Genomic DNA, 15,069 nt, shown 5'->3' with positions numbered 1-15,069 from the left:
CGTAGCAGTGTGACTGTAGATCCTAGGCTCTTAGTCCCTAAGGTACATCTCTCAAAAAATTCCATTTGCCAGACGTGATGCAAAGTTCTGGGACGCAGACGTAAATGGTAAACTACCTCCCTGTATTGTCATGATCAGTCAGTGAAATAATGGATGCAAAACAGTTTGTGCCCCTGTGACCCCTGCCTCCTGGTGTCCCTGCCCTCCTCACAATGAGCAGGGCTCCAGCAGGATACCAGGGATCGAGGGTGTGTGAATTCCAAGCCTAGGTTACACAAGTCACTCTGCCTTGCTCTCCTACATCTCCTGCTCTGGGGGAAGCCAGCCAGCGGCCGTGTCATGAGAACACTCAAGCGGTATATAACCTTCAACTGGAAAAGCTCAGTCATATAATCTGTATCATAGACTGGTCTAATTTTTCACTTAAAAGTCTATAAACACCTCTTTTAAGACAATAAGCCAAGATTTGCGAAGAAGGCTGAATTTTTGTGCATCTGGCTTGATCACCAGGAGTTTGGCAGCTTTCAGTGTCTGATTCTCTTCATTCTCAGAGAATGAAATCAATGGTAAACCAATGAGAATGTTCTACACAAATCTTCATGTCACAATCAATAAAAAAAAAAAAAAAAAAAAACCTTTTTTTTTTTTTTGAGACAGATTCTCACTCTGTTGCCCGGGCTAGAGTGCCGTGGCATCATCCTAGCTCACTGTATTGAGCCCTCAAACTCCTGGGCTCAAGTGATTCTCCTGCCTCAGGCTTGCGCCATCATGCCTAGCTACTTTTTCTATTTTTAGTTGTCCGGCTAAGTTTTTTCTATTTTTAGTAGAGATGGGGTCTTGCTCTTGCTCAGGCTGGTCTGGAACTCCTGAGCTCAAGCGATCCTCCTGCCTTGGCCTCCCCCAGAGTGCTAGCATTACAGGCATGAGCCACCACACCCGGCCATAAAAAATACTTTCTAGTGCTGAGTGCAGCTAAAGAATGAACTGTAAATGAATTATTGTCCAGCCAGGTATCTAAGAGAGTACGTAATATGATGATCATCTGGACAATAGTATTAGGGTTCTCCAGAGGGACAGAACTAATAGAATAGATATCGGTATAGATAATTTGAAAGAGGATTGTTAAGAAAATTGGTTCATGTGATTAGAGAGGCTGGGAAGTCCCATGACAAGCCGTCTGCAAGCTGGAACCCTGGGATGCTGCCAGCATGGCTTAGTCCAAGTTCAAAGGCCTCAGAACCAGGAAATCTGATGGTGTAACTCTCAGTCCACTGACGAAGTCCTAAGAACCCAGGGGGCCACTGGTGCACATTCTGGAGTTGAAAGACCAGAGAGCTTTGAGTTCTGATGTCCAAAGACAGGAGAGAAAGTACGTATCCCAGCTCCAGCAGATAGCGTGACACATTCACCTTTCTTCTGTTTTTGTTATTTCCAATCCCAGCCACTGAATGGTGCCCGCCCGTGTTGAGGGTAGATCTTCCCCATTTAGTCCGCTCAGACTCACAGGCTGATCTCTTCTGGAAACACCCTCACAGACACACCCCAAAATAATGCTTTACCAGGTTTCTAGGGATTCCTTAACCTGGTCAAGGTGACACCTCAAATTAACTATTATAAGGGGGCATATTCAATCCAAATGGCCAAAATTACCTGGTTGAGTCTCCATATACTTATACTCGACAGGTGTGCTCTTGGGATTCAATACGTGTATGCTCAAAAAATGGGATCTGTTGTTTCCACATTAAAAGTTCTGGAATAGTGGAGAGCTATGGTCTGAATGTGTCCCTCCAAAATTCATGCTGGGACCTAAGATGCAATGTGGTAGTATTAAGAGGTGGGGCCTTTAGGAGGTGATTAGGCCATGAGGGGTCACCCTCAGGGATGGAGTAGTGTCCTTATGAAAGAGGCTTCACACAGGGTCATCCTTTTTGCCTTTCTGCCCTTTTGCCATGTGAGGATGTAGCGACAAGGCTTCATCTTGGAACCAGAGGGCAGCCCTCAACAAACACTGAATCTGTTAGCACCTTGATCTTGAACTTCACGGCCTCCAGAACTGTGAGAAATAAATTTCTGTTCTTTGTAAATTACCTAGTCTCAGCTATTTTGTTATAGCAGTGCAAACAGACTAAGACAGGGAGCTATAATCTCAGGTTCTCTTCTATTCCCCGGGCCCTGCTGCCTTAATTGCATTTCCATAAATTACCATAAGAAAGTCCCAGGAGGCTGGGCGCAGTGGCTCACGCCTATAATCCTAGCACTCTGGGAGGCTGAGGCAGGTGGATCGTTTGAGCCCAGGAGTTGGAGGCTGCCGTGAGTTATGATCGTGCCACTGCACTCCAGCCTGGGAGGCAGAGCAAGACCCTGTCTCAAAAAAAAAAAAAAAAAAAAAAGAAAAGACAAATGCAAATGGAGCTGATGGATCTTCACGCAGAAGTAAAATGAGGAAAATATAGATCCCTCCCTTCAAAGGGTGATATAACGATGAATGAATAGCCTGTGGACTAGAATAAAGCTATGCAGTTGCTCATCAGGGCCGTGGGAGCAGGAGCAACACGAGGTCTGACAGGTACAAGATCCGCTGGGCACTGGCACATCTCACATGAAATCCAGCTCTGGCAAACTCAGGGTGCTCCCAGCTGACAACCTGCGTCTCCACAGCCTGCAGTTTCCTTCATCACAGACTCAAGGACCCATGTCTCTGTCCCACTTTCCTGGGGATGGGAAGGAGATTCATTGAAGAAAACTTCCAACAAATGTTCTGCCAGCAACTGCTTTGTTCTCCAGCCTGCAGAGGTCCTGCCTCCTTATCTTATGTTAAATGTTGCTTTTCTAAATACTGGGTCACCCCTCCTTTTGTTCTCCCTCTTTCTCACTAACACAGGCTCTCCCTGGCTATGGAGCCCTCTTAGATGCCTGGACCAACACCCTCCTGCAAGAACCCCGGGGTTGACTCCTCCCCACGCTGATGTTCTGCTCTCTCTGGTGCGGTGGACGAATCCGAATCAGAATTCAGCTCACCCACCCACGGGGACCCCCCTGAAGAACAGGAATTGATAGTAGGAAAATGTGTGCTCTCTTTGATTCTAACTGATGCTATTCGCTTCTGTGACTATGCTTGCTTTTAGTCGTTTGATAAATATAGTTAATCAGAATGAAAAACAGGGATAAGAGCAAAGGTAACTCCATGATAGGCTAGGCTTCCTGGATGTGAGAAGCCTAGTCCTCTTTCTGTATATATGGCTTGCTGGCTTGGTGCTTAGTGTAAGTGGAGCCATGGCAGGCTTCACTAAAGTAAAGGAAAACAAAGCCCTGGGGAGGTAACCGCAAGTTGCTTCCTGATAAAGGGCTGGAGAATCCAGGTGCCCTCCAACCAACTAAGTAGATAAGAAGAGCAAGACATGATCAGCGCATGAACGGCTTGTGCAGGGCGTGTGTTCCCAGTATCGCTTGTAACCAAAAACTAGAAGGTATGCAACAACAGCCCTCCTCCCCCGTCAGAGACCCTCCTCTTCCCCTGGATGATGTTAACTACAACTGGCGCCAGCGCGAAAAGCCCGAAGCTTAGAGTCAACAAACCAGGAGCCAACGCGATCAGCCACTTCTAAAAAAAAGAACAAATAAACTGAAGGGGCATGAAGTACAGACTAGTGTGTCGTGTGCAGACTAACGTGTCGTGTGAAAACTAGCATACAGAAAAGTATAAAAGCTTAACCTTTACCCCAGGGCGGGGTCCTAGTTCCTGGAGAGGCCACGGCGTTGGTGCTCTGGAATTTGGACCCTGGCCCGGGGCTAGTTAATAAACTCCTTTGCCTTTTTGCAGCCTCAGTGACTCTGCCTCTCTGTTCCTGGGGCCAAGGGGAACCGGATCTAACACCCCTTGCTTGGCCAGTTTCTCTTCATAAGTCTCAGGGCCCAAGACTACAAGATGGCTGGTTAGACATGACATTGAACAGATGATGAAAATGTGTCTCTGACAATGACTTCATGTTAGATGTAGAATCCGGGCTATTTCTCTCAGAACCTAGCTGGACAGGCCCCCTTAGAAGTAGTAGCCGTAGTAGGACTAATCTAGTTTCCTCACGCTGATCTGAATTTTGGGCCAAGTCAGCAGTCTTTTCTGGCATTTGGGAATTGTTGAGGTTTCCTTGGCTTCCTTTCCTAAGACTATGTGACCTTTCCTTTCTGCCCAGGCCTCAGGCCTTCCTTCCGTCTCATTTCTGCCTCCGGATAATTCCCTGGGCATGCATTAGACCCCATTCTGTCTCAGTCTTATTCTTTCTTTTCTTTATTTTTAAATTTTTTTAAATAACCACCACCTCCTTCTCTGAACTTAAGGATTTAAACATTCGATGTACTTTAGTCTATTACAGTTATTATTCTCATTGTTCAAACTATCTGCCTCCCTCCACCCTTTTTTTTTTTTTTTTTTTTTGAGACAAAGTCTTGCTCTGTCGCCCTGAGTAGAGTGCAGTGGCGTCAGCCTAGCTCACAGCAACCTCGAACTCCTGGGCTCAAGCAACCCTTCTGCCTCAGCCTCCCGAGTAGCTGGGACTACAGGCATGCACCACAATGCCTGGCTAATTTTTCTATTTTTGGTAGAGACGGGGTCTCTTGCTCAGGCTGGTCTCGAACTCCTGAGCTCAAGCAATCCTCCCGCCTCGGCCTTCCAGGGTGCTAGGATGACAGGCCTGATTCACTGTGCCCAGCCTCTGTTCTATTTTCTTCTCATATCAATGTTTCCCAAGTGTCATAAATCCAATCTGCTTGTTTGCTAAACAGATCCAGTGTCTCCAGGGTGACAGTTAATACCGAACAACCTATTGTGTGTGCCATACTCCTCCTGCCTTACTTCATAACTGCCTAGAGACATGCCCCCGCCTCCCCATCAACAAGGCCTTCATATATGTGACACCCCTGCCATGGGTAGGCAACATCTGCCCCCACTGTTGTATGACTATCCTTACTGAACAGGTCTCTCTGCAGCCAAACTCAACTTCTTATTTTTTTTTTTTTTATTTTTGGAGACAGAGTCTCACTCTGTTGCCCTGGCTAGAGTGCCATGGCATCAGCCTAGCTCACTGCAACCTCAAACTCCTGGGCTCAAGCAATCCTCCTGCCTCAGCCTCCCGAGTAGCTGGGACTACAGGCATGTGCCACCATGCCTGGCTAATTTTTTCTATATATATTTTTAGCTGTCCATATCATTTCTTTCTATTTTTAGTAGAGACGGGGTCTTGCTCTTGCTCAGGCTGGTCTCAAACTCCTGACCTCGAGCAATCCACCCACCTCGGCCTCCTAGAGTGCTAGGATTACAGGCGTGAGCCACCGCGCCCGGCCCAAACTCAACTTTTAAAAAACTCATTGCATTGATACCATGCCTCTTTGAATATTTTTATTCCAAAGTCTGAAATCTGAATAGGGTTTTTCCTCCAGGTCATATAAAGTCCCAAGAACTACAGGGCGTCCTGCTCTAAAAGCAACATTTATGTGTGTTTTTCTTCCTTTACTTGCATCGCGTGCTGGACTGTCCAAGTTCTGGGCACTCTGATGTGTGCTTTACAGAGATGAGCCCAGGGAACCTCGCTGCAACCTTACGAGGCGCATATTATCCTTATTTTGCAATTGAGGGACCCGAAGCTGAAGTGACACCGTGTTTTGCCTTTGTTTTTCCTCCCTGGAGGACCTGTCCATTTTCTACACTGTTCCTCAAATCCCACACGTGCTGGCTTCCAATTCTGGGAAATATTCCTGTATCTCAGTTCTATGTCAAGTGATGCTGGGACAGGGTGTATCTTGGGAAAATAAGAGAGATCTTTTTCTGGCCCTGTTTTTTTGGCATACCATTGGTTATAATGATTTCTGCATTTTCTCTTCTCTCAGTGTGCCCCACAGGCTGACAAGCCCATTTTTGTTTCTTAAGGGGCTTAGGGTGGGAGGCTGGGAGTAGGGAGCAGAAGGAAGAAGGGTAACGGCCAGGAGCTGCTCTGTGTGGCAAGATAGGAAGTTGCTGACAGTCAGCAAGGACAGCAGCGTGGACAAGAGTGGCCAGTACCGAGTGAGAGGCCTCGGAAGGAGAACAGGACTAGGCATGCTCCTAATCAGGGTGACACGCACGTGGAGCCTGTCCCTGGGCCTTGGTGTGTGGCCTTCCTCCCAGGTCACTTCTCTGGGGGGCTGTGCAGCGAGGCAGGTGAGGTAGCCTAGTGGCATGGGAGCGTGGCAGGCAGCCAAGCCAACTGCCCAGTGGCCACAGGGTCCCACCCCACAGTATGACCGCTCCCGAGCTTTTGGATAGATTGTGCTGCAGAGCGGCCCCACCTACCCCCAACTCTCAAGTCTAACAGTCATCTTCTTCCCCGTAAGTGCTCCCTAGGACCTGGCAAGGGTTTGTTCGCTACTGGGACCTCAAATCCAGGGCGGCCTGCTTGTGTAGAGTCAGGTGATAAGGAGGGAGGGGGAATCTTTTAAGGAGACAGTCATTTTCTCACTGATAGGCCCACAAAAGGATGCCTTATCTTTCGTGTGGGATACAAATCCTAAACAAATACGATCTTAGTATTTTTTTTTTTTTTTTTTTGTTGAGACAGAGTCTCACTTTGTTGCCCAGGCTAGAGTGAGTGCCGTGGCATCAGCTTAGCTCACAGCAACCTCAGACTCCTCGGCTTAAGCGATCCTACTGCCTCAGCCTCCCGAGTAGCTGGGACTACAGGCATGCGCCACTATGCCCGGCTAATTTTTTCTATATAGATTTTTAGTTGTCCATATAATGTCTTTCTATTTTTAGTAGAGACGGGGTCTCGCTCAGGCTGGTCTCGAACTCCTGACCTTGAGCAATCCACCCGCCTCGGCCTCCCAGAGTGCTAGGATTACAGGCGTCAGCCACCGCGCCCGGCCGATCTTAGTATTTTGATAAAAGGAATTAGATATCTGTAACTGGCCACAACTAGTTAAATTCAAGAAAGGGCTGGGTCTGGAGGGATGGGACGCATGACTTGGTGAGGCTCAGGAAGGCCCAGAGGCTCTGGCTCATCTGCAGGTGGACATTCCCTTCCAGTGCTGGGGACCTGACTTGTGCACAGTGAAGCCCTATGCTGGCACAGCCACAGGCCGGGGATGGCGGCTTATGTATCCACTAGGAACCTGCAGGACTGTGTCCAGGGTCTCAGCAGGGTCAGTAGTGAGGGCCCCGTAAAGAACCCTTCCCTCCAGCAGTGCTCACTTTGGCCACTTAGTATGTTCTAGGCCTTGAGGATGCACCTTGAATGCTCTGATCCACTGAACAGCCAGAGAAATAAGCAAGGAGGTCACAGAAGCCCCAGGGAGAAAACCAAATAGAGGGAAGGACGCATGGTGCCACGAGATCTGGGATCTGGGAACAGAACCTCACCCAGTCTAGTGTGTGAGCATCACGGATGCTCAGTGCCTTCTTCATCAGTAACTGGAGATTCCTGAGGTTTAACTGAAAAAGCAGGTTAAAATACCGAAGAGGACACCACATGGTTTACACTGAAGTTCCCTTTATTTCTGACAATTTCTTTACAATCATCCATGCATGGATAAAACCCACATGTGCCTCCCAAGCCTGAATTCCCCTCTAGAAATTCAGATTCGTTTTCTAACTCTATGGGATGCATCTCCCCAAAGATCCCATCAACTCAACAACTGTCCCCATCCCGTATCGCTTTTCTTTTTCCTGCTCACAGTGAGCAATTGTCTGAAACTATGGCTTCTGTTGCTTCAAGATGCACTTACATCCTGGGCTTCAGTGTCTAAGTGCCCAGAATAAAGCTTTTGACAAGTGCACCCAGCTAGGCAGGCATTAAACAGGGGCACAGGATGGGCTCCGGGTCGTAGAAGGTCCTGTCCCCACAGCGAGGACAGGGGTTGGCACTGAACCAGACCATGCTAGGCCGCCCTGACTCGCGCAGCATCCGCTTCAGCTTGGCGTGCAGGTAGGCAAGCCTGCCCAGGTGGAGGGTACCTTCGACGTCCTCGTAACTCTCCAGCGGGGCGGGGTACAGCACATGGCTGAGCTTGCTCAGCCCGATGGTGTGGTGCAGGAGGCTCTCCAGGACGGCCATGGAGATGCGGTTCCCGCAGAAGCTGAAGGTCATAAGCTGGGAGCAGCGGCCCAGGGCAGGCAGGATGACGACGAACTGGGAGTCCACGATCCCACACTCATCTAAGTCCAGGTCCCGGAGGGTGGCAGAGGTTCTCTCCAGCAGAACTTGGAGGGGCTCAGGACTTATATCGGTCAGGATGACACCACTCAGACCCAGATCCTTCAGCTGACTGACGTTGGGACACTGGGACAGACAGGTCAAGTCGGATTCTGCAAGCCGGCAGTTAGTTATCGAGAGGGTCTCCAAGGGGTTACTCAGGCACCTGGGGAGAAACAGAGCGGTCAGTGCTGGGAGCAATGGTGGAGGGTGGAGGCGGGTGGGCAGACTGCAGAGAGGCCTGTTTCACCAAAACCCAAAGTCCTCCCGAGAATGGGCAACCCACACGATGCCACGCGGCCTTGAAGTGAGTGCGAGTTCAGGTGGAGCCCTTTCCATTACTCATCTTCTGTGCATCTGGGTCAAGTGAATGAAACAGCAAATACTTCCTTGGCTCATCTGCCAAGCAGAGTCCAACATACACCTGTTAGGCGTGGTGTGAATGGAGAGAGCCCGACCTGATGTCTCAAGCAAGGCAGGCACCGGTGAGTGGGTTTTAGTGTTCAGGGACACGACTGACAACGCTTTCAACTTGTGCTTCCTTCTGGCCCCTGCTTGGGCCCCAGCCACCTCTGTTTCTGTGCCGATGAGAAACATGAATGGGAAACATTCGAGGACAAGGTCGGCAACATCCCAAACGGGCTGCCCAGCTGCAGGAGCTGCCTTAGATCACCGTATCATCAGCAACCCATCTATCACTTGCTATGATTTCTCACCCCTCCTTCCCTTCATCTCAAGAATCCTGCCTCTCTCACCTACTACCTTACCCGGAGTTCAAAATAAACCTTTACAGACAGGAAACTGGAGGCAGGTTTGGAGGGAGGGGCTCCGGATGAGAAAGCGAGTGAGTGCAGAGCTCACAACCTGAAACTGACACGTGACGGGCTTTCCCCTCTTCCACACCCTCCTCGCTCAGTTACTTTTGGTCATCTTCCTTTAGACATCACTTCCTAAGGAAGAATCCCAAAGCCACCCTCGCCCCATTATAGGGTTTTTCCTAGCAAAGAGTCACCGTTAATAGCATCTATCCTAGTCTATACCTACTCTATACCTTTATCTTAGTAGTTATGTAATACCTTGCTTGGGGACAGAGAAGTGAACAAGACAATGTGACTTGCAGTGACACATTCACTCCTGTATTGTCTGCGGCTGGCATACAGAAGATGCCCATTATTGTTTACTGCAATGAAGAAGGGCTTGCTGTGGCCCACAGAGAAACCTCGCCATCCCTCACCTGAGCATCTGGTCCAGGCGGCCTTTGAGGAAGGAGATGGAGTCCAAGTAGAGCTCCTGGAGGTGCTGCAGACAATGGAACTGAGAGGTGAACTGGGTGACACGCTGCTCCTCCCTCTCCGGGGACGTGGAGGACATGTGGATGTGGGAGAGGAAGAGTCGCTGCAGATTACTCATCCGGCCCAGGAGAGGAGAAAACTTCCCCAGGGTGGACAATTTCCAGGTGCAATTCACTTCCAATTCTTGGACGGAGTCCAGCTGCACCATGCTCAGGATCGTCTTAATATTCTGCATGGGCATCGCAAGTATCTTCAGCTTCTTACAGCACAGGCGCAGCAAACCTTTCTTCTGCTTCACTTTCTCAATGAGGTAGGTGAGCAACGCGTCTTGGGTGCCTTCCTTGAGGGACAGATCTATGACCACCTCCAGGGGAGGCAAGGGCTGCTCTGCCGCCACCGTGCTTGAAGCATCCGTTTTTTGCTTCTTCCTCACGGGCTGGGCCGCGGCTGGCTCGAGCCACGAGCACACACCGAGCCTGGTTCCGGACCACACAGTCCAGAAGTCCTGATGAGCGTTCTTCCGCAAATCCAGCACTTGCAGTTTCCACCTCCTGCGGGGACAACAGGTAATCAGCTGAGACATTTTAAGATCAACTCAGAATAAAACCACGTTACGTGTCTCAGGATCTGGGCAAGAACCAGATGTCTGAGCTGTAGTTTTACTCCAAACTTTCCAACTGGGATCCTAAGATCCTTCCTGGTCCCCACTTCCTGTACCACTGGGAAGGACGCAGGTGTATCTATGCATGTTCCTTCAGTCACCTCTACATCTTAATCATGGCGCCACATCCAGAAGCCCATTTGCAGAGTGACCCCAGCAATGGCTGTAAGGCCCCCCTGGGATTCCTCGCTGGCAGCAGAGCCTCCCGCCCACCCTCTGGCTCTGCACACTTCCTGACCCCAGTGTCTCGCTCAGACGCCCAGGGCTCACCTGGGGCGAACCTCCTGGGCAAGGAGCCCATCCAGCCCGTCCAGTGCAGCTTGGAAGACCTCCTGGGGAGGCCGCTGTTCCTTCATCAGCGCCCCCAGAGGGAGGCAGGCGAAGGGCCAGGCCTGCACCATCGCCTTCAGGCTCTCACTGCGTCTCCCGAAGAAGGCCACCGCGAACAGGGGAGGGAAGAGCTCCTTGGGCAGCTCCTCCAGAGCTGCGATGGCCAAGGCCTCATCCTGCAGCAGGCTCCGCCCCGCCAGCTCCAGCAGGCTCAGTGGGCTCATCCACACGCTCATCCTGATGAATATGCTCCGGAAGGAATCCCGAGGAAACTGGCGGGGAACAAGGCATCCTTCTCAGGCCAAATGTGAACAACTCCGTTCTCTCCCCACCCTTCTGAGGGACCAACTCAGGACCAAAGTCACTGCACTAGCAACAGCAGGGGAGTCGTCAGTTTACCCTGACTCCGTTCTGCACTCGGTGGCCCAAAGCCACAGCTCTGCCTCTGCCGGCACCAGGACGAGCATGTGGCTAAGCGTTGAGGAGAGGGCGGGATGACCACTGGCCCATCCCATGCCCACCCACTGCTCCACCGAATTCTAGCCCCCCTGGGAAGTGAGTCCCCAGGAGCCTGAGAGCTCACCCTACCCTATTCAGGGAAAAGTTCCTGATTATCATTCAAGGACAATGGGAACAAGAGTGTCACGTGGCCCTGGACAGCCTCCTTCTCAGCTCCAATAAACCAGATGAGAAAGATAAGGCACATCAATCCAAAGGGGGCCATTATATTTCTTTAAAAAAATTTAAACGAAAAACTGTAAAAGCAATGTAACAGTATAACATAGCATTTGGAAGTAAGAGATTAAAAAAACAAATTCTGAGCTGTGTATTTTAATGTGTCTGTTTTACGTATATTGGAATTACCATCTTGATATGGAATTCAGGAGAGGAAATACTTCACGGTAGAACAAAGCCTCCGCTCCTTTTTTTCTTCAAAATGTTACTTTTTGGCTGGGTGTTGTAGCTCACACCTGTTATCCCAGTGCTTTGGGAGGCTGAGGCAGGAGGATCACTTGAGGCCAGGAGTTCGAGACCAGCCTGGACAAAACAGCAAGACCCCGTCTCTACAAAAAAATAAAAAAAATTAGCTGGGTGTGGTGGCTTATGCCTGTAGTCCCAGTTACTTGGGAGGCTGAGGCAGGAGGATCTGAAGATCACTTGAGCTCAGCAGTTCACGCCAGCCTGAGTAACAGAGTTAGACCCAATCTAAAAAATAAATAAATAATTATTTTTTTTAATTGACAAAAAATTATATACATTATAGTATATAACATCCTGCTTCGAAATATGTATACATTATAAAATGGCTAACTTAAGCTAATTAACATATTACTGCACATATTTATATAAAATCTCTTAGCAATTTTCACTTAAAATTTCTTAGCAGTTTTCAACTATACAATGCATTAAGTATGATCACCATAATGCATACCAGATCTCTTGAAAAAGCCTCCACTCTATTTTTTAAGCTTTTAGTTGGGGAAAAAAAAAAGCCTAACTGGTAAAATCGTAAAACTATAAATCATACAAGCTGTAATTAATGACTATGCACTAAATATTTAAAATGTAATTAAGTAACATCCCAGCTAAATGTCTTCTATTTCCCAAAAAAGCTATTTTGAGAACTACTTTAAACATCTGTAAAATGGTAGAAAATCAAAATGTCTAGTACTCAACACAAAGAAATGATACATGTTTATATATCCTCATTACCGTAATTTGATTATTGCACACTATATGTATACATCAAACTATAACAGGTACCCCATAAATATGTGCTATTATATATCAATAAAAAATAAGTCCTATAACCTACAACATGTTCAGTATTAAGGCAAATTACATGCAGAGGAAAGCACAAAACCTGCTCATTTGTAAAGAAAGAAGAACCGTCTATGCAGCGCTGGCCTGCAAGGCCAGGGAGACCCTGGCTGATGGTGATGGCAGAGTCCGGAGCCTGAGGCTCCTGATGCACCAGACCCAGGTGTGGCGCTGGGAGCCTTCTGCTCAGACCTCAGGGGGATTCCACAGCATTGGCTCCAATGCTCTAGGCCTCTGGGTCCGTCCTCTGGCTCCTCAGAAGCTCCCATAGGCCCTTTCAGGCACACACACACCCCTTTCAGCTCCAGGCTGCCAAGGGGAGAGCAATATCTGATTACATCACCTCATCTCCGTCCAGTGACTCCTGATTTGTTTTTTGCTTTCTCCAGATTCAACTGATTGAATTGTATGTGTATTCACAGAAGGGAAAGAAAAAGGGGGAAAAAAAAAAACCCAAAAAAACCCCCCAAATCCCTAAGTCACAAATTGTCACCTATACTTGCTGCTCCCTAACACAGCCAATCATGTGCCCAGTCAGGGAGGACAGAGGTCCAATTGAGGAGTGCCTGGACTTCCTGACTTTGAAGGTCAAGGAGGTTGCGTCAAAATTACAAGTAGCACCTGGCAAGAAAGGGTGGGAGTTTGTGATGGGACCCAGTGGATGACCCAGGACAAGGTAAAGCATGCTCTGTTGGGGCAGCTGAGAGACTCTGGCCTAAATGGAGTTGAGAACTCAAGAGGGCCGTGGCTAAGGAAGAAACAGATAGGCTCAGTAAACCCAAGGTCATCACTGAGGCAGGGAGGGGCATCCAATCTTCCTCCCTCCCTTGACGTAGGGTAAAGGGCTTTTCCTCCAGAAAGTCAGGATCCTCTCCCAAACAGGCTGAAGAAGATTAAATCTAGGAATGTGGGCTGGGAGGGGCCATAGGGTAGTACTGGTGACCCAGGACAGCAACTTCTTCAACTCTGAAAGCCACTGAGGGGTGAGCGCTGCGGATTCTTTGGGAACTTGGAGCCAGCGAGAGAAATAAGCATGGAACCGAAGCACAGATCCTTGTCATCAAAGCTACCAGAAGACCTTGTCTTTAGAGCTCGGCGTCCTCTTCCAGACCCAGATTGTTCACAGGCAACAGCTCAGACCCAGGCATTTTCCAGGGGCCTTTACCCTGAACATGATCTCCAATGGCCCCTTCCCAAGCGTATGTGATAACTGATGTTTCCTCGATGCTCGGCAAATGCAGCCTCATAAAGCTCCTTCTCATCCCCCCAGCTTCCCAGGTACAGAGACTTAGATCGGAGATGCCAGCGGGCACACCATGGATTAACTTCATTTTCTTCTCTCTCTATATCAAGCACGGTGCACACATACCAACACCTTTTCCCTCACAAAATTTGAAGCTGCATTTAGCATTTGAGGAGCTGACAAGTTTTGATTCCCATCCCGGGCTGGCTCACACACTGGTTCTTTGGAAGTTTCAGAACACCAAAGGATTCTCCAGGCCACTCTCCGCCCCATGCACTGTGATGCCCCCACAATTCTTGTATTCCACTGGCCAGGATCCAGCTGGGAGTGCTTCGAGGGCCCGGCTTCGTCTGCCCTGGCCTGGGTGGGGAGGTTGGGAGTCACTGAAGGATGTTCTCCCTTCTGGCATCTTTCTGGAAACTGCTTTCTCCAAATTTCTACCCTCAATACCAACAACAGCCTTTGTGAACGCCGTGTTAAACTGGACTGTGTTCTACAGACATTAACTCTGAAGCAGGCGAGTTTACTAATCGGCTGCAGGAGACAGAGATTAGTAACCAAAGTCACCGTCCATGTCGCTGACTACTGAGCAACCACTGGGTGCAAAAAAAGGTGGTAGCACTTTTCTTTCAGAACCTCAAATAACCTTCACGGAAAATCTAAAGTTCACGGTCATTTTCATTTTCAGCCTGGTGAACCCGAGACTCTGCCGGGGGAAGGATCTGCTCAGATCCATGCAGGGAGTAAGGGGTACCCTCATGTGAGGGGTTTAGATGGATCTGCGTCTCTCCACCTGCTCCAAAAGAGCCGGCTGATAGACTTCATGTGAACCACGGGAAAACAGGGAAACTGCACAAGCCTACAAAAGCTTGGGAAGTTTCTATGGGATCCCAGCTTCCAGGAGACCCACGGAGGCCAGAGAAACCACGATGAAGTGTAAGATGAACACTGTCCCTGAGGCAGAGGACGCTCCTCTGGCCACCTCTACGCTGCGTTGGAGGAAGGAGCACAGCTGCGTTGGAGGAAGGAGCACATTGGCGCGAGGGTGCTGTCCTTCCTCCCAGTATCAGCGAGCAGTGAAAAGACAGGTTGGCTGGGCACAGAGGCTCAGGCCTGTAATCCCAGCACTTTGGGAGGCTGACAAAGGAGGATTGCTTGAGGCCAAGAGTTTGAGACCAGCCTGGGCAATGTAGCAACACCCCATCTATAGTGAAAAAAAAAAAAATCTGGGACCCAGCACAACTCCCAGGGCCCAGGCATGGATTTGGGGAACACTTCTGCCATGTCCTGGTTCTCACAGTCCTTGTTGGCTGCATAGGTCAGAACAGCCTCTGAGCTCATCTTGAAGGTGTCCTGCACGCCCTTTTCCAGTCACAGAATCCCAGTGGGGATCCCAAAGCATGTTTCCGTGCTCCTGGTCTGCCTCTGCCGGCCTGCGCTGCCTGGGCCGTCCTCTCCTTCTGCAACCCTGCGACGTCAGCTCACCTCCTCTGTTGCCTGGGA

General features: G+C 49.3%; 1 protein-coding gene across 1 annotated transcript; it reads right to left on the bottom strand.

Annotated features, from left to right (window-relative positions):
* Window positions 1-7,808: 7,808 nt before the first annotated feature.
* Window positions 7,809-10,738, bottom strand: LOC138401613 (melanoma antigen preferentially expressed in tumors-like). Its single transcript, XM_069497140.1, has 3 exons — window positions 10,443-10,738; window positions 9,454-10,062; window positions 7,809-8,385 (listed from the first exon to the last, which is right to left on the bottom strand). The coding sequence occupies exons 1-3, from the start codon at window positions 10,736-10,738 to the stop codon at window positions 7,809-7,811; spliced, it is 1,482 nt and encodes a 493-aa protein (XP_069353241.1).
* Between the last annotated feature and the right edge of the window lie 4,331 nt (window positions 10,739-15,069).

Source organism: Eulemur rufifrons, chromosome 21, assembly GCF_041146395.1.
Source record: "Eulemur rufifrons isolate Redbay chromosome 21, OSU_ERuf_1, whole genome shotgun sequence".
NCBI lineage: Eukaryota > Metazoa > Chordata > Mammalia > Primates > Lemuridae > Eulemur > Eulemur rufifrons.
This window is presented reverse-complemented; position numbering and strand designations above follow the sequence as displayed.